Source organism: Aythya fuligula, chromosome 16 (assembly GCF_009819795.1).
Source record: "Aythya fuligula isolate bAytFul2 chromosome 16, bAytFul2.pri, whole genome shotgun sequence".
Classification (NCBI taxonomy): Eukaryota; Metazoa; Chordata; class Aves; order Anseriformes; family Anatidae; genus Aythya; species Aythya fuligula.
The window spans coordinates 11,001,072-11,021,067 of record NC_045574.1 but is presented as its reverse complement, the minus strand read 5'-3'; the positions used below and the strand labels follow the sequence as shown (position 1 = coordinate 11,021,067).

General features: G+C 42.9%; 1 protein-coding gene across 1 annotated transcript; it reads right to left on the bottom strand.

Moving 5' to 3' along the window:
• Nucleotides 1-4,968: 4,968 nt before the first annotated feature.
• NPEPL1 (aminopeptidase like 1) lies at nucleotides 4,969-19,011 on the bottom strand. Its single transcript, XM_032198197.1, has 12 exons — nucleotides 18,798-19,011; nucleotides 17,357-17,542; nucleotides 16,045-16,215; nucleotides 13,461-13,550; nucleotides 12,732-12,813; nucleotides 12,407-12,549; nucleotides 11,807-11,884; nucleotides 8,359-8,459; nucleotides 7,582-7,705; nucleotides 7,129-7,305; nucleotides 6,331-6,441; nucleotides 4,969-5,865 (listed from the first exon to the last, which is right to left on the bottom strand). Exons 1-12 carry the CDS (start codon nucleotides 18,945-18,947, stop codon nucleotides 5,707-5,709), a joined length of 1,572 nt encoding a protein of 523 aa, XP_032054088.1. The 5' UTR covers nucleotides 18,948-19,011; the 3' UTR covers nucleotides 4,969-5,706.
• Nucleotides 19,012-19,996: the final 985 nt, after the last annotated feature.

Sequence of the window (19,996 nt, the reverse complement as noted above, 5' to 3'; positions counted from 1 at the left end):
GGTTAAAATGCAGTCTTGTGGCAGTGATATTAAAAAGCCATTGGCCCACTTGGTGACATTTATAGTGAATTTTATGTACTCCATACATTCTTAATACATGCTGAGTTAAATATTATCAAATCTATAAAAAGATATGGAAAAATGTCTGTTTTCATATGGGCAGACACTGCCCGGAACTCTCTCTGTGGGTTTTGTGTAGGAGAAGTGTTTGAAAGAAAATATGAAAGGGGAGAGAGAGAAAAAAAGGAGTCCCCACACCCCAACTTTTGAAAACTGTTGCTTGCCCATTCAGCACCTAGAAGCCACCACACACCAAGACAACAGGATTTCTAGGACACAAACTACAACGAGGACTAAGGAATAAAATACATTAATTCAGTCAATGTGCAAGTGGGGAAAAAAAAACACAATAACTATATATATATATATATATATATAAGTTAAAGTGCCTATTATGGGCCTGTGCAGCTTTTGGTTCAGTGTGGTGTAAGTATAAAAGGATGTTTTTCTTTTATGGACTTTCTTCTACAAGTCCCAAGATGCTAGTGTAGAAAACACAATTAATGATAGTTTTGTGCATCGGTACTAGAAGATAAAAAGATGTCCTGATTCACCTAGTGCAGTCCTGGAATCCATACTCTTGTCTTGATGTTGCAAAGACCATTTTTCACAAAGCTATTTTATCCCAAGTTTTACAAACAGGATGGGATTTCCATACCTCCCAGTCTCAGACTGTACCCAAAGCCAGCAGTAGCACCTATGGTTCCTCAGCCCCTGAACACCCTCCACAGCTCAGATACCCAGATGAATTCTGGTCAGAAGCTACAGGAAAAGCACAACACACCTCGGCCCCATCAAGGAAACCAAGGTAAAGGCCTGCAGCCAGGACTCCAGCCTCCAGCAGATGCTCCAGCCTAAAAGGTACCAGCTGGCCCCAGACAGGCAGGGCCCACAGCCTCTCTAGCTGGGCCTGTGCTGAAGATTTATATGCTAACATTTTCTTTATGAAAGCCTGGAGGGAGTCTGAGAAGGTGAGTGACTCCTGTTGTGCAATCCCTTCTCATGACAACTTCTGGAACAGCTGTGGCCAATTAGCTAAAGATTTCTTTCTTTGCAGAAGTATTCTTAACCTTCAGGGCAGAAGAGGAAAATGGTTGTGAAATATGTGTGGGGCTGCACTATCTTCATAGTGACTTGCACTGCATGGTCCCCTCTGTTCCTTATGCCTCTTTGTCAGTCAATGCCAGGGGTGACCACCAGCCCTTGGACACCTCTGCCAGCCTTGTAATGGGCGGTTACAGGGTAAGGGGCTTCTCTGACCTGAGCTGACACAGATACAATTTCAAAACTCAGTAGCCAAGGGACTTGAACAAGGGAAGAAGTCCTTTCACATCACAGATTAGCTGAATGCTGTTCAGTCCCATGGCAGGGAGGAAGATTGAAAAAAAAGCTAAGGGAGAATGAGAAGCATGGAAGTAGCAAGTCCCGTTTAATCTCATTCAGCCAGCGTTTGGCAGTGCCAAGAAGTGGTAGTACATGCAGCTGACTTCACTTGCTCCATACAAAATGAAGCTAGTCAGAAAAATCTGTGGCAAGGTTTGCAAGCTGAAGGTCAATCAAAACATTACAGAGATTTTTCCTGACTGAGCACGTTGGTCTGGGACAACCCCTCAAGCACCCAACTCCTCTTTGCTCTAAGCAAGCCAACAGATCACCAGCTCAGCACCTCTCCTGGTGAGGAGGCAGCCCTCTTGCTCACAAAACCAAACAGAAGAACTCTGCTGGTTCAGACTTGCATCCCAGAAAATGCAGCGTGGGCAGCTCTGTTCCTACAAGAGCTGTTGTGACTGGGCAGCACCACACAGCACTGCCCAGCAAAACTCCCTTTGACTCAAACAGCCTGGAACAAGCAGCACATCCTCCGCCCAGCTGTTAACTTGCTTATTGCTGAGACCCCAGGGTCTGGCATAATGCAGAGCAGGCCTTTCCAGCTCTTTTTGCCTGCTCTGGTGCACCAGAGCACCAGGCCCCAACCTGTCACTGCTGTCCCAAGCACATTGGGCCCTGGTTTCGGACAGCTCTGTTCATCCCACCAGCTCCTTCTTTACTATTGTCCTCCCAATATAAGCTAGTTTTGTTCATAGCAAACTACCAAAAGCAGAACCAATCTGTTGTACAAGTATTCATCAGCCCCTGGAGCCCGATAGCTGTGACAGAGAAGCTCACTAACTCACCCGATGCCTGTGTCAGCTTTCACCAGGAAATCCTCAGCTAACAGCAGCATTGCCCAGAGGAAAAAACAAGAAGGAAATAGTAAGCCTGCTGTTGCAATGCTGTGTGAGACCAGGAAGGAGCCAATATCCACATTTTTTGGGGAAAGCACTACAAAACACACATGGGCAGAGAGCTAATGCCACAGAACAAGCAGGCTTAAGAGGCCTACTCCATTTTCTAAGGTCAGCAGGAAGGTGTGACCTGCACTCCCCAGGTCTACTAGCTTATGCTTAATTACCAATCTCCTTCTGAAAGTGCTGGGCCCACCACATCTGCAGCAATTTAAGCATTAATAACTAGAGAACAACCTAGAGAGATACCTCCTTAGCTTTATGCTGCTTCTGGAGCCTGGTGTCAGGCTCTGCACTACCTTGCTCTGTCTCTAGCAGTTGCTCAGAAGGTAGGTCAGCTGGGAACCTGGAGCTTAGGAGCCCCCAAATTTTACTTCTTTATTTAGATATTAAGGTTATTTTCCACAACCCAGTGAGCCCTGTAGAGCTTTGGTATCTTTGATGGAGGACATAGGCTCTAGCGAAGTTTTATTAAGCTACATAGCCCAGCAGAGAGTGCTTCTATTTAAAGTTGCTTAAGTGGTACCAGAATATACTTCAGGTGTGGTCACCTAAATCCACTGAGGTAAACCTCTGCTGTCTGAAAGTGTTCCCCATAAGTAACGCACTGCTTTGTCACATGGAGGGGACTGTGCAGTTAAATATGTTCATAATCACAAAGCACTTGGTCAGGACAGTAATTGCTGCAGTAAGAACATCAAACAGCTTTTTAATCTGCTCAGTTATTCGCAGAAATGGGCGTCAGTTGCAAATTCCAGTTGCAAATTGTGTTTGATACAGGCTTATTTCTGCTTGGTAACCATCCTGTGTATAATTTCTGACACTGGTTATCTGCTACTTCTAAGGCAGTTTTGACATCTCCCCTTTCTTAGATAGTTTCCAGACTTCGCACCAAGCTACTTCAGGGCAAATGCTGCAGAAGCTAAAATTGTCCTTCATGTGAAAGTAGGTAAGAAAATCCAGGAGCTGGTAGAAGTGTGCCTTAGTGGAGCTAAAATTCTGTCCATTAGGGGGCTAAGAAAGATTGTGAGCTTAACAAGCATGAGATCTGAAACACTGAAGGAAATCTGAAACTTTATCTAGAGACCACAAATCGGTTTAGGTATCTAAATCTGCTGTAGTGGACAGACTTCTTATCTAAACAGAAGGAAATAACAATGTGCATGGGAAATAGTAAGAGATGATAATTAAAAATAAAGCAAAACAAAAACCACCTTGATTTTTATTTAATCATTGGAACAGCTCCTTTTCAAAAAGCATCAAACCTCTTTCTCTTCATTAGGTGTTGGGTTATTTTACTCTGCTTAAGCAAATTTAAACTCTTTTTTCAGTTTTTGATTTCCTAAATATTTATCTCTTCTACTCCTTTTCAAGTATTTCCTATTAGATTTTTTCAATATTAATTTTATTAGATGGCTTCTACTACGTGCCTTCCAAGTTAAATCCAGTGGTATGATGTGCTTTGAGAAACAGTAAAAAAGAAAAATAACATCCTAAGTTATTAAAATCTCATTTCTCTTTTATCTGGACTTGCAGCACTCAGTGAATAATAATCTTGTACACCACAGAACTGCAGGCTACTGTGTATGTAAAAACCTGCCTCATTTGGCAAAACACCATACATTTCTAAATTAGAACTAATTAATCTGAAGAGTGTTTCGACAGCATGGAGATTTCAGAGAACTGAAATTAGAACATTTTGCCGTTAGCTTCAGTGGTCAGACTGAATCAGAAATGAAAATAACTCTTCGACATATTTCCTGAAACAGATTTTGGTAGCAGGTAGTGCTTTACACTGATCATCTAGAATGACTGAAGATAGAACTTTTATTTCTATGTACATTTCCTAAAACCGTGATCAAGTGGACAAGGAAATAAAAAAAAGCAATAGGAACATATAGGAAATAATGAAATTCTGAGCAAGAAAAAAATGTTGCATTCTGCCTATAAATCAAATACAGCCAAGAAACCAAAATGAAAAACTTCTACATTCTGCATCAGGCTTTTCACGAGGTCTTTAATCAAAAAGACAAAGCCAAAACCAGATGCGTACATCACTGTTAGAACTTCCATCTAAAATCTAGCACCAGTTCTCCCCAGAGATCACCTCCGACACAGGGAAAGGTATAATTTGTCACAACTCTGCTTGACTTTATCTTCAAAGCAGCCAAAAGTGTGTGCTGTGTTGGATTTTTTCAACATCAATGCTGTTTGAGCCAAGAACTGTTTCCAAAGGCTGATGCTTGAATTCACCAGGCAGGGACTAACACTGATTACAAGTTGGTCACTCTGTTCCTAACTCTGCTGCTGACATATAAATTGGGGCAAGTCATTTCCCGTGTGTGTCCACGCCAAGCTATTACTTGGAAACTCCTTGAGACTACTTTATACAGAAACTAATATTACGCATCCTGACTACTGTTGAATCAAACAAATGAAATGAATCATTGCAGTTCTTCAGAACTGCACCATACCAATCAATATAAGCTGTTACTGTGTTAGGGTCTGTCTTCAGATGTGTGAGTGCTGGCAAAAGGAATTTGAACAGAGCAATGAGGTTGCACACAAATCTTTGGAACACTCAGTATTCTCAGAAATGTAAATAACACTATGAAGCACCACATGGGATATGTAAGCTGCTTTAATAATAATAAATTTATTAAGTGGCAAGAAGCCACTCTGCTTTGTAAACGGATTTTACTCAATCACAGCCCCCCAATTTTTTCCTCATTTACCATGAATACATTCTGTAATTTGAACATGAAAGATTTATGTAGAGATATGCTCTGGATCACTTAGAGATTTTACTGGTCAGAAATACATTACACATGCGGGAACAGCACCGTATTAAGACTAAAGGCCTTTTCTCATTATATCTCCTTTACTACTAAGTTAAATTGTCTTTGAATATGCCAAAACTACAGTTTTCCTTATCCTGTGTTCAGAGATGTAGTGGGGCCTGCAGAAATGTCTGATAAACCCTCAGGTAAAATAAGTAATTCAGAAGGCTTTGTAAGCAAGAACTGCAGTTGCTTCTTCAGAATAGAGAGAGCTTCTCATGCATTAATGCACTTAGTTTGGTTTCATGAGGTGCTCAGAGGAAGATGTGCCTTCCTCCTGGTACAGTTAGCTGAGCCTGGAGTCTGCACCACTGATATTGTTCAGCAACTGTTTGCACCAATAATTTAAAAAAACACTAACAAAAATGAATCAGGCTGTTTTTATCAGAAACAAGTAATAAATCTTATCATGATAGTAAAAAAAATGGCAATTTCTGACATGTGACATTTTCATTGCTTGAAAACAAATCAGTGCAAAGTGAGGTAACACATGCACCCCGTCACATAGAGCTGGGGGCGCATTAAATCAGGCGCCGCCTTTTGGAATCCCTCTCCATATCCTCAGGGGGAGAGTCTCCATTGCACCCTAGAGGGGACACCATGTTTAGCAAAGGGTCTTCAGATGCCCCTCCAAAGAGAGACAGCAACAAAGCCACGCCATAACCAGTAGCTCGTTCACCCTGGAAAACAAAAAACAATTCACATTTCAGATTGTATAGTATGGGCTGGTTTAATTTAGCTACTATCAAAAGCACTGACAGCACACGGCCATAGCAAATACTTGAGAAACACTGTCAAGCCTGCTTGACTTACGCTTCTGTATCCTTACTGCTATTGCAACCTGTCACTGTTAGATTAAACCAACACATCAGTTGATTCACAAGAACAGAGCTCACACTGACTTGAGGATGGACCTGTGTTAGCATTCTTCAAGAGCATGTTCCATCCAACAGGACCATGGATTTGGAGCATGAGCTGAATAAGTTGGGTTTAAAACAAAGGTGGGTTGGGGGATGAGGAGTAAATTGGATAGTTTTTTTTAGGGGAAAAAATTGCACATGTTCCATCCAACAGAGGAGGAACCCCAAGAGCAAATGTTTTGTGTGAGGGAGGTGAGTAAAATGTCAGAAGTCCTATGAACATACCGCATGAACAGGGGCAGCAATGTCTACATGGACCCAGACTCCAGGCCAGTCGAAACCGATGTGAGAAGCAATGAAGAGCCCAGCACAGGAGCTTGGACTATTGTCTCGGTCCTGCAGAAACAGTAAAAATACAGTTGGTCTTGCAAGAAAAGAAAACGTCAGTGTTGTCTTCTTGACTATAGATTTGCACAACTGTCTTTCCTAATTCAAAGCTTAATGGATGGCTCTAAAACCCAGTTTTTAGTCATGTATACTGTAAATGCTTTGAGTTAATTCCTGGGTAGCAATCTGGTCCTGCTTTTTTCATCTTCTGCCCAAAATCATTTCTGCAGTGTTTTTGGAACTTACTGCACACTGTAACTCTCAAATTCTGCAAAAGCAGCTGCAGAAATCCCTGAGGTCTCTGTCCTCAATTTCCTGTTTTTTCCATTCTCAGTTACTGTCTCCAGTGGTTATATACGATCTGAGGAATGCTTGATTTTATTTCTTAAAAGGTCTCCATCCAGGAATTTAGCATTCATCTTAAGGTTATGTTTAAAAGGCAAGCAGTCCATAGACAACTTTGCAGCAGGCTACCCCATTTAAAATTGATGCTAAATATCAGTGGAGTGGCATTTATCTTGCAAAATCCCCAATTAAATGGTCTTTGAGGTCCTAATACAATCCATTTCTAAAAGATTAGAACCCACAGGAAGAACTTTCAGACAGCTATCAACAGATGAACACGTGATCCAGAATATACATAGGAGCATATTTTTATCTAATAAAAAAAAATGTAAAGAAAAAAAAGTATCTTACTGCAACAGAGTTCTTCATATCAGCTACAGCAGAGGTAAATTCACTGAAATGGAGCTCAGGGCAATACACGAGAGGGTGGACCAGGTCTCCACAGTTCCTGCCAGCTTTAACACATGCCCTTTCCCACTCCTCGTTATTGGTAAGGACAGCAGCATGATACTTTCCTGTAGCAATTCCCTAATGAAATATACAACAAAATCAGGAAGGATTAAGCCTGACAGTGCTGCACACAATAGTTCTGTACTCTCAGCATTAATAGCTGCTTTCCATCTAACAGAACCACCAAGAAGAAAAAAAAAAAAAAAACATCTTAAAAGTACTTGACAAAAAAAGGTAGTGCTACAAACATAGACAAAGACATTGCAGCTACGGCCAAATCTCTTAAAATTGTACATATAATGCACAGACACTAGAAGGATGCACCCCTGTCCACTAGCAGGTCTGTATCAGTACCTGAGCTCCAGTAAGAGTCGCCATATCAAGAATGATATCAGCTCCAAGATCTTTGCATGCGTAAGCTACTCCATCAGCCAGTATCAGCCTTCCTTCTGCATCAGTGTTATTGATTTCCACAGTTCTAGAAAGAAAAGAGGGCATTTAATACAACAATACTTCAGATTACAGGTTACAGGTTAAGACATCTATCCTGACTAGAACACTTGGTTAGAAGGCAGACTCGAACCTTATGTACTTTCTTACTTGAATCTGCAGGACTGTACTGCTACATATTCTACTGTTTTAAGCATTCAGACAGAACAAACCTGGAAAACTGTAATAATAATACTGCCTGCACGGTACTGTCACTGCCTGTCAGGCCTGTATAACACCCAGCATGTCTGGCTGGGATTTTACTAATTACTGCTTTCCACTAAGTATCACACTTGGTTTAAAACCACAGGAGATTCTTAGACAGTCCAAGCCTGCCTCTGTAACTGAGACAGCACAGACTACAGAGGGGAACAGAAAACTGGTCGTACTGGAACAAACACAGGAACCCAAGTGCTTTAAGGAAACTTCATCTCATGACAGATGATATGTGTCTTGATGTGCACTTACATACCACACAGGTCACTCTATGCACGCAGAAAACTCATACTATGGCTGTCTGAAATCCTATTAGCAATCCTTAGGGAAGCTGTTGAGGTTCACAATCTATACAGTATGCAGACAAACAGAACCAAAGATTATTTCCTCTCAGTGTTTCCAGGAAAGATATAGACACAAACTTACTTTCCAGAGTAAAGAACATGAATGTCATCAGGTCTTGTTGCACGTGGTCCAACCGCATTCTCAGCCAAACAAAAAACAGCATGAAGATTGTCTTTAAAACCCTGTAATAACAATAGGAGAGAAATAGGTTTCAATTCACACCAAGCTCATTTATTTGGACTGAAGTCAATGTGGGATTATGATTTTATGGCAGCAATGCCACTAATTACATGGGAAATCTACGATAAATGTCTTATCTTGTAGCTGAGGACAAGAGTTACAGAAAGCAGGCAAGGAGAAAACATGCAATCCTGGCTTTAGACTTCTGAACTCACCAAAAAACTGCTGGGCTCACCAAAAACACCCCTTAAGTCACAGAACTACAGTACCCCTGAATGAAAATCAGCTGAATACACCTCCAAAGATGTGGTACTTTAATTTCAGTACAACTCCAACACAGACTCACAACAGAGATGTATTAACTTTATAACCCTTCACCTTTTGTAGTCATTTTCTGAAAAAGAATGAAAGATCCAAGTAACAGATGCTTTGAGCATGACAATTAAAAAGGCTTGTGACAGCACGTTACACAGCCAGTCAGGATGCCTGGGATTATTTTCCAAACCCTGTTTTTTCCACTGCTTTTATTTAGTTTCCAGTGACAGCAAAGACACAACTGGGGTCACCTGAGAAACTGAGCTCCTTCCCATCACTTCTTCAGCATCACAGGAGAGCTTACAGTACTAATGGAAAAGGATGGAAATAATAAATGCTAATACGCAGCCATTTGTGAACTCTACACTTTCCTAAAAAAACAGCCCCAGATGAACAGATTCCATCTCTGATAATTGTTCTGGAAAGCAACTTTGACCATGGCAACCCTGGAACGTGGTACTCCTCCACGTCTCAGTGGATCTATCAACTGCCAGCAACGCAGCTTGCTGCCCAGAATCAAGCCTGGAACGCACATAAGATATATACTACCAGTATCTACCTTCTCTCTTTACATGTGAAAGTAAAAATCATTCATGACTAGTATTAGTTGTTTTCCATTTTTTATTTTTTTATAAATACAAAATTTCTGCTACAAAGGACACAGCATTTTCAAACTCTTCTCACCCCTTAACCTTCTCTTTTCTGCCAGATCCCATCTAGTTTACTTTGGTTCAAAATCACGCACTTATATAGTTATGGATATTTTAAAACATGAAGATTTTGTTTGTACAGTGACTGTATTATGTGGAAAGATCCTACCAACACAACGGGAGGCAGCAGCACTAAACAAATAAAAGCATCGTTCCTCCTCAACTGGGATAGCTAGTCCTAAAGACATCAAACTCCTAGGGAAAACAGGGTCAGTTTTACTGTCAATCTCTTAATAAAAGTCCTGTAGCCAAAGTAACGTGGACTTGCTGAATCAGCCCATGTTCTAAAGTCCAAAGGACAAGTACATCAATCAAAAACTTTCAAAAATAACACACAGCCTCTAGAAACCATAAAATAACTTTACAGCTGCTTGCCCAGCCAGTGGGAAAACAGCACTGTAGATAAGATACCCTTCCATCTATGATCCTTTCCTCTTCCAAAATTGTCCGCAATGAAAAAACACTCTGTTAAGAATCTCTTACTGAATTGCACCAAATTTTCCTCCCCCGGTTGGGAGATGTGGTTAATCTACTGTCAAAAAATGTAAACCCACTTCCACTATCAGCTGCCTTTTATTGAATCTCATCCTGCAGCTTTTTAAAAGCAGGACTCCCTACGTTAACATGCAGGAGGTGAGAAGGATTTAGAAAATGTGTTTTCTTTTCTTCCTTGTGTTGGAAAGCTCACAATGGATGAAATGCATATTTGAAGGAAAAAATAACTCAGTTGTGTTTGCTATCCAAAGGCTTTTAAAATCACATTGTAAAATTGCTGAACAGCATGTAGGCAGATGATATTTTCTGAAGATGGATAATAACCTTTGCCCCTCTTCCTACTGAGCTTTCTATCCAACAGAAGTTTAAACTTCAGTCTTTTTGACAAAGTGCAGCTAATTTAAACCTCTTCCACATTTATATTATTCTTAAGAGTGTTAAAAAAAAGGTCTTGAAACAGTAACAAAGACAAATTATTTCCACTGCCTACCTGAACACATTTTCTGCAAGGATTTAATTAACAAGTCTTCTTGCATGGGATTGTAATACTAAGCAGCTATAACATTCTCCTGTTTTTAGATACAAAGGCACAGACTTCTTGTGAGGTATGACAGCTTCTTCAGGCTCAGTTTGTCCAAACAGATTACCACCAGTTTATTCATTCGCGTATATGAAATATCTGATGACTTACATTCACAGCTACTGCGATTGTGAACGCAACTTGTCAGTGCAGATAATTACATGCACACATACTTCTGAAACAAGGACTGAATCACTGAGAGAACATACCACATGCATGGTTTTCCCAGCCTCTCCCAAAGCACTGTGGAAGTTCTAGCTTTTGTTCCCTGCAAACATGTGATCTAACTTTCTGAAGGACTTGGTTATGAAAACCTAGCAGTTTTCCTATGATGCTGCTCAGAAATGTGTTTTCAATTTTAAGTCTCTGCAGATAACTGAAGTTAACAATTCTTCCACATCAAACATACTGCTAAGGCCAAGGCACAGAGCTAAGCTGTTGAGAAATGGGAATTTGGCAATGATCATCCCCTGGACAAAGCTTCCATCAGATCTATGCATTAATCTGCAGCAGTACAAGTTCTTTGAACTTTGGATACTCCTTGGAGGCAATAGCTGCTCTGTCAGCAAGACTCAGTGACTGAATTTGTGGAGAGGGCAGGGTTTTATTGGCAGCAGCTACTTCATCTCCCCAGTTCATATTGGGAAAGCATAACGTACTTTTAAAAAATTCTTCATATTTCAATGGTTGGCTTCTTCTCAGCTCCCCTACTACTTTCTGACCACAGGAGCCCAACAAGCAGCTCCCGATGAGACTAGAACTGCCACTTCCCTAGTAGGTTAATATTAGAACTGGTGCAGGAGTTGGAATACGGATAGGCGTGCAGGAGTTGGAATACGGATAGGCTTCATACCCTGAGTTGCTCATCCCTTTCTTTACTAAGGGACAACAGCTGCCCCAAATCCCAAAGCTTAAACAATAAAGCTTTATACCTGGATAACTCAGGTATGAATCTGATTCAAGGAACTACAGTCAACTCAATCCTCAGAACAGACCCTGAAGCTCTAGAAAGACTCATAACAAAAAATCAGCACTTGAGCAACTTCTCACAATTCCCAAGATACCAGCAAAGATTTGAAACGGTTTCCTGAAATAGCATAAAGAGCAGAGTGGCCCAAGATCACTAAAGGCGGTGGCAGGTCAGAACTTTAGGATTAGGCTGGCCCCCATATCTGGGAATATATCCAAAAGCCAGCCTGCTCCTTGGCAATGCTAGGCTACATGATATCAATTAACACATTTTACTTACTTGCTTTACAGTGGCTTTGAAGGCACCCAAAATAGCAGCTGCTCCACCACAGTCTCGCTTCATTCCAGGCATAGTAGTCTATTTAAACAGAGAGAGATTTTTTAAAAAAAGAAAATTTTTGATTTCAGTTTCAAAGTACAGCCTGATAAAACTACTGTTTCTGATGCTTCTACAACTCTGGTCTTGACAGTGTCATAACAAATGCAAGGAACACATGCACGTCTACTTCTACTTGCTTTAGAACTGGAAAATACTAAACCTCTACTGCTAATTTGTTAGAAAAAGGAAAAATGTTCATTACAAGACACGCGTTGAAGTCGACTCAAATGGGTTTTGTATCTTTCTCCAAAATCGGAAATGAAACATCTTTGTTTCTCACTTTCTGCTAGCAGTGTGCAATACTTAAATTGCACCCAGTAGCTCTGTAAAATATTCCTTGAATTCTATATAGTCTTTTCTCATGGTATTTTGTGTCTGCACAGATGATGGTAAATCAAGTGTTTACTCAAACAGATACTCTTTGGTTTCTATGGACATTAACAGAATTACTTCCATCAGGAAACAACACGGTAAGCAAAGACAGCAGAAGTGTTTATGTACCTTTCCCTTAATGCTGAGTCCTCCAGTATCATACACAATACCTTTGCCCACCCATGCAATGGTCTGTGTAGCACCATCTGGAGTGTGACTGAGAACTGCTAGAGCTGGAGGATGCAGAGCTGCCTTGCCAACCCCATAGATACCTGGAAAACAAGACAGTTAAGCCACAATTAATCAAGAAAGACTGCAAAAAGACTGGCTGTATCTTGGAATACTGTGGGCTATAAAACCATTTCAGAAATGCATAAATAAAATATCACAATGGAGACGATACAATATCCCAATTCACTGCTAGGAAAAAAGTGGAATTTTTAACAAGATATACCTCCAAAGCCTCTCTCCTTCAGCTCTTCATCTCGAATAATGGTAGGAGTAATCCCAAGATCCTTGCCAACTTTTTTGATTTCCTTCATCATTAAAAGAAAAAGGACAATGTCAGTCAGTCAGTCATCAGGACACATTTGTGTCATAAAACCCACATGCGGGTTTTACATGATTTTGCATGTACACACATACATTCACTATTTTGGGACTGATGCTGGTTTCCAATGGTCTAATTTCACTGACACCCTTGACTATTTAGTATTGCATGAAATGCAAATCTGACCTTTAAGCTCTGCCAGGAAGAGAAATCTTCAGAGGTAAAAGCCAGCTGTTCACTCTACTGAACCATGATGAAATAGGGCAGGAATATTTTCACCCTCAACAGCTTTCCAGATCCTGATTTGCAAGCATGTCAACTTCTGTCCCATAATTTCAGAAACTTACCACCATAGGGCTTAAGAAAGCACTAGCACTGGCAAAGGAGCCCGTGTCATCACCTCTTCTGACTCCCAGTTCCTTACACCAAGCATTACACTATCTCCTTCCAACTTTGGTAAGTTGTACTAAATATTAATAGCTAAAGAAATAGCCTGAGCATCCTTGAACGGGTTGTTTAATACATCTCCTAGACTGACACAGCAGTTTTGCTCAGAGATAGGCACACTAGTTCTTTATTGCTGTAGTCAAGACTTCCAACATGTAACTCTTGCTCATCAGCTGTATTACCCACCTCCAGGAAGTTATCCGTGTTCATCTCATTGCAAGGGGTGTCCACGATTCGAGCAGCCAGTCTGACTCCTTCTGTAGCACTTGCCAGGCACTATAAATAGAAGCGAAGACACTTAAGGACCGGCCTTGGTTTAGGTGGTTTTCTGCATAATGTTGTACCTAGTCCTAAGCAGCCTACACTGGATGTAGGATTCCCCTGGAGCACAGTAATGCCTAACTGCAACTGATCACAGGTAGCTGAGCAGTACTGACTAATGTCAACCAAGCTAACTTATTTTCCATACGTGTTAAATAGAAGATATTTTTTCCTATGCTCTGATTTCTAAGCAACTGGATTCCTTCCAGTGAATTGATTCTGCAGAATTAGTAGCGTTCTCTGCTTTAAAAGCAAGACCAAGAATGCAAAGCAAGGTGGAGGGCTGGAAGGACAAGATAAAACAAATCCAGGAAGCCACAATGAACTTGTAGACTACTTGGGCTGGAAACCTGCAGCAATTACATAATGTACAACATGTTTTAATACAGCAGGCAGCATGGTTCAGTGCAACAGAGATTAATACCATAAGACGTTCTATATGGCAGGCACATGGGGAAGGTGAAACATGAGCTATCTGTGTGAAACATGCATCGACTGCCTCGCTCCTGTGGCAGAACTGGACTGAGAGCAGACATACCTACACAAGAATGGACTGAACCAAAAGGGCCCACAGCAAGCACACTGAGGCTGTTCCCTCAAAGAAGCATCCTCCTGGAAAAAGGACAATGAAGGCACCAGAGGCTAAGCTTTAACTTTCAGCTCCTGGGAATCAACAACTTGAAGCAAAAAAGACCAGGTGGAAGGGAATTGTTCAAGTTTTCCAGTAGCCACACTACACCAAAGACCACACACACAGCAGAAGGGTGAGTCAAGATGGGTTTCAAAAGAATCTGATGTGTTGGCTAGTTATTTGTGCTGAGGTATCTGAAGTTTAGCTTGGCCAGACTGGCCTAAGGACTCTATATATTCTGTATCCCAGCAGACTCATAAACCTTGGCTTGTTTTGGAGTGGTGCCTGATTCCCTACAATTACTTTGATTGCTTTACTTCCCCTAAAGGGATAAGAACCTCCTCAGGAGCCAGACTAAGTTGGGAGTGATTCACCACTAGGGTCATGCAGGTAAAAGGAGGTGCTCTAACGTTAACGACAAGTCCAAGGGAATCAACATGACACTCACAGAAATAAGCTGTGCCTGGGTTTGGCTTCCAGGGTACTCAAGAGAACCAGGACAACAACAACCTTAAGTAATTGCCCTATAAAACTGTGACAATCCCTCTAGTCCTCACCATAAAATACCATGGACAATGCAGTAGGTGCAGAATATGGCAACATGCCTAGGGAGAGGTTTAGCTAAAAAATGCTACCACATGCCTCTTCCACACTCTACACAAGCTGTCTGGTGCTGGTTGAATTTAAGGGGTGAAAATTTAGCTTGGAGGAAGCCAGCAGTTGTTTTGGCATTGACATCAAAGGGAAGAATGGGAGATATATATAAATATATATATATTTAAATAAAGATTTTTTTTTATTATTATTATTTCGGGGTAAGGGAAAATTCAACGATCAACTGTTGTACTCATAGCACATCTCTCTTTCATTTTCCTGAAGACTGGTCTGGCATCATTTGCTGTAGCCAACTCATTTAGTAGAATAAGAACAAAGTATGCAGTAACAGTTATAGAAGGAAAAAATCACTAAAGCTGCAATTCTGCGAATTTCAGATGTAGCAACAGTCTCCTCAATCAGATCACAGTGTCAATGTGCACTGAAATACAGATCTGGAACACTGACCTGGAAGTCACCTAACCGCTCAAGTGCAATACTTGGAAAAGCTTTTAAGTTAGGATCTTGAAGATAATGCCCTAGAATAGTAAAGGTTACCTGATGAGTAGTTTCGTCTTTAAAACAGTCAGGTGCAAGGGAAACAATCTTTGACTACCTGCTACTGAAAGACAACTTAGACAAACACTGAACTGTTATGTACAGCTCATCCCCAAGCTGAAGCATTTCTTCAGGGGTCTTCCTTCTGGCTACAGTTTTTTATAAAAACTCAGACAAAGAGGTACATCACACAAATACCAGAAGCCACACGTGATCCCAGAATAAACAACTCTTCAGTGACATCAGTGTGATAGTCACCTGCACACCACAGACAGATTGTGCCCAAATAAAAGAGAGCAGCCCACGCACCGAAGATAATAGTATTAAACACTAAAACCCTACTATTTGCATCTGTGATAAATGTGAGAAAAGAGGAATCTGTGTTACTTGTTTGGTGTTTTTCACCCCTGAAACATACATTCTAAATAGCATCTTCAGTCTTTGCTGCAAGAATATGTTCAATATTTCTACTCACTTGTGCTCTGAACTGAACAATTTCAAGGAACTTTGATCTAGAATCATTTCGTACTTTAGATACAACGCCTACGCCATATGTAGCCTGAGGTACACATTTGTGCATGCAACAAACTGAAGAAATTTAAAAAAAGATTTCAGAGAATAATGAAAACAAACGATCACAAGGGAAAGGGGGGAACAAAAGCCTACTTTAAGCGTTGCCACTTCTATTGGTCCATTGTTTTGTCCAACCAGGAAAAACTCGACCGTTACAGTTTTCTTCTCTGTGCGTCTTGATGCACTGGACCGATGCGTAAACAGTGGGAAAGCCCTGGCCAACGCACAAGCAGAAGCAAAAACTTCAGACCGCTCACAAACCATCTGAAAAAAAAAGCCAGAAGAGAATCAAGTCAGGTAACATTAGGTAACATTAGGGACACGAAGACTGCATTTAAAGGGATTCATTACCATTGGCAAAGAGGAAAAGAACTGATGTCTGAATGGAGACACGCTCATACACTGCACTTTGCTTGGGAGGGGAAGCAGTATAAACAGCACCAAACTGAACTCATTCAGCTCAGTTCCCATATGGAAATGAACATTGCTGGACCTGACTGTGTAGAATTAAGGGAACTAGACTGGTTTAATTATAGGTGTCTAATTAACACTGGTTAGCCCAAGGATTGAGACAAAAAAGCAAGGGAACCATCAGTATGTATTCGAAACAAATAAAACAATGAGAGTAATGATATGAGAATGTGCTTAATATCAACCCAAACCTTTTTAATATATAAAATATTTTTCTGACGTTCATTACAGAAATTACTGATGGAAAGAAGTTTCAGTTAAACATCTCCACATATAAGTACAAGGGAAAAAATATGAGTAGAGTTAATACTCTTGCAAATAAGTTTTCCAGGAGAAGAGTATAATTAGATTTTGTTATTGACGCCGACTATATGAGCTTTCCGTAGTAAGCTGGAACTCTCGATTAATCTGGAGAAGCCATAGAAAGAAAAACCACCAAATTCATCCGGCTCATGCCAAAGGTGACCAAAGTAGCGCACCTTTTCCTGCACAAGATTTGTGCTAGAGTACTAGTTTACATTAGGATTTCTAAAACTTATTGACTAAGTTGAGTCACCCAAAACTGGCTATCCTATATAGACAGAGCACTCTGTATGAAGTCCACGTCAATCTTCTAAAGCATGATATGTACCATGTGCTAAAGCCTTAAATACTTTTTTTTGAAAAAATCCACTACTGCTTCCCTTTGCATGGACGTTACTGGTTGAAAACATTTCATACATATCCATCCTTAATTTCTTCCAACTGTTTGAGCATGTATAAGCTATTATACTTAGGTCTTGTTTATGCTCCAGAGCAAAACCATTTATAAATGCTGGTATAATTATAGTGGTAACACTCATCCACCCTTTGTCTCCTTGGATACAGCTAAAATCCCAAAAAGTCAACAAAATACTAGACATTTCACCAGAAGCGTTTTCCAACAGCCACTTACAACAATACATCTGTTGACACCTCCTGGAAGACAATTTCTGACCAGGCGGGTGATGAACTGAGCTGCAGATGGACTATTGTGTCGGCTGACCCTGGAAGGCAACGCGGCCACAGTGGCGTAATTCAGGTAGAGAGGACAGCTGTCGGTAGGGTTTGGGTTCAGAGTGCTTAAAGCAGACTGCCATATCTGAGGAGAAGAATTAAAAAAAGAAAGAATTGTATCAGACTTTGTTTCCAACAACTAAAATCCTTTATTTAAGAATGCCTCAACATAGTTGGAATAAGATGGAAAAACATTATGACACCCTTTTAAATGCAATAACCTCTACGACAGCAAAGAGGCAGGAAATATAATGAATCCATTTATTAATCAGAAAACACAAATGTGCTTTCCATTCAAGTATCTCTTAAGCCACATGAATTATAATTCAAAAGCATGCCATTAATGCACAGGCTGCTTCGGACGCTTTTAAGTTGATACCATTTTGCTAGTGATAAATACATGGACTGATTTACTAGCCCCACGTTATTCTTTCATGCAGCAATTTAATTAAAAGCAAAAAAGAAGGCTAAATATTGTCATAAGAGACTCAAGAGCCCAACACATAAAACTGCCAAGCATCTAGCAACCTCAGAGCCGCGATGCAAAACATCTATCGTTCTGCCACAAGCCATCAACACCATCTAAATAAAAATAGATCCACAGACTCCGCAGCCGTAGCTGAAAGCAGGGGAGGAGGAAAGGGACGCGATATCTTTCACCCCTTGCAGGCAGCGAGGCTGAGTCCCCAGCTTGCCATCTGCCACCCCAGAGCGTGTATTTCGATGGTTATTGTAATGGCAGGCAGCACCTTGTCATCTGGGAGGCATGCAAAGCGCTTTCCACCCGTCAGAGCGGGTAAAAGGTAAGAAAGAGCCGCACGCTCCAAGGGGCAGCCCTGCCCTCAGCTCCGGCCACGACCCGGGGCTGCCCCAGGGCCTCGGGGACGCCCCGCAGCACCGAGCCGAGCGGCCCCCGGTGGGTTTCGCTTTTCATTTTTTCTTTAGGGCCGCCTCGGGGGGCTTTTAGGGCACCGCTCAGCCGGGTGAAGTCCCTTCCCGCTGCTGAAAGTGCAGGTTTCCCCCGAGCAAGGCCCGGCAGGCCCCGGCCCCTACCCGCCGCAGGCCCCGGAGCCGCAGCCGGGCGCTCCCCAGCCCCCGGGCCGGGTCCGCAGCCCCCCGGGGAGCGCCCCGAGGCCGCCCGGCCGCAGCCGTGGCACGGGGAGCACCACGAGGCCGGGCCGGGCCGGGCCGGGGAGAGGAGAGGAGAGGAGAGGAGAGGCGGCCTCGGGAAGCGCCCCGCGGGCAGCCGGGAGAGGCGGCGGCGGCAGCGGGGCGGTGGCGATGGAGGGGCGGCGGTGGCGGTGTGAGGGGGGATCCGCGCTCCCCCCGCCCGGCCTCACCTCCTCGGTGACCCGCGGCTGCAGCTTGCCCCGCAGCTGGGCCCAGGGCAGGCGGTGCAGGTTGTGGAGCTGGCCCAGGACGAGCAGCGGGCGGCTCTGCGGGTCCGCCTCGCCGGCGCTGGCCTGGAACTCCAGCTGCACGTTCGCCATCTTCCTGCCCGCAGCCCGGCTCGGCTCGGCTTGGCCCGGCCCGGCTCGGCCCAGCCCGGCTCGGCAGGGCCCGGCCCGTCCGCACGGCTCCGCCCCGCCGCCCAGCGCCGGCTCGGCGGGGCGGGCACCGCGGCGGGGCGGGCGGCCTCCGGCGGCCGCGCCGGGCACCGCAGGCGGGCTCGGGGCCCGGATGTGGCTCCGGGCCTGAGGGTGGCACCGGGCCGGCCCCGGGGCCTCGGCCGGAGGTGTGGGGGACACGGGCTGGCCGGCGCGGGGGTGTAAATACGCGTAGGGGTACGGGCTGCTTAAGCTTCTGTGGTATATCTGCGTGAAGTAACGTGATAAGCTGTAAATAAAACCTGAGGGAAGCGTGGTTTGCTTGTTTTGTGTTGGTTAACTAATAAGCACCCCATCACATTTTGCAGCTTGTTCTTCCACTTGTCATTTGGAAGCCACTAAATAATACACACAGACAGAGGAGTGGTGTCCCCCTTGCATCTGCAGGGAACCTGACACGTAAGGACAAGCAACTCCCCTGCTAGGTCACAGAACGGCTCGGGTTGGAAGAGACCTTGAAGGCCACCGAGTTCCAAGCCGCTGCCATGGCAGCGATGCCACACACGAGGTCAGGTTGCCCAGGGCCTCATCCAGCCGTTCTTGAACACCTCCTGGGACGGGGCACCCACAGCTTCTCTGGGCAACCTGTTCCAGTGCATCCCCACCCTCTGAAACACGAGTTATCAGGTGATATTAATAGCCTTCTTTATTTGACCTGAGTTTCAGAAAACACACATAGATCATTTTAGTTTTCTACAATTCCACTGTTCATAGACAACAATGGAAAAAAGATGCTGCAACACTGCAGTGCACAGTGTGACATTCCTCGAGTCTTTCTGCCTCTTTAGTGAAGGTATTTGTACTAATTCCAGCCACCTCCATGTACAATTAAAATGCATGCAATTTTAATCGAGCTGGAACTCTTACTTGCCTCTCATAACTCCATTTAAGGATGGAAATGCTACATTTTGAAAGTGTAGAATCATACAGGG

Bases quoted from the DNA above. Each gene is read 5' to 3' on its own strand.
- NPEPL1 (XM_032198197.1), bottom strand. From the start codon at position 18,947: ATGGCGAACGTGCAGCTGGAGTTCCAGGCCAGCGCCGGCGAGGCGGAC. The intron at 17,543-18,797 runs GTGAGGCCGGGC...TCTTCTCCTCAG, and splicing joins AGCCGCGGGTCACCGAGGAG to ATATGGCAGTCTGCTTTAAG. The intron at 5,866-6,330 runs GTATGTTCATAG...TTTGTTTTCCAG, and splicing joins TTGCTGCCCCTGTTCATGCG to GGTGAACGAGCTACTGGTTA.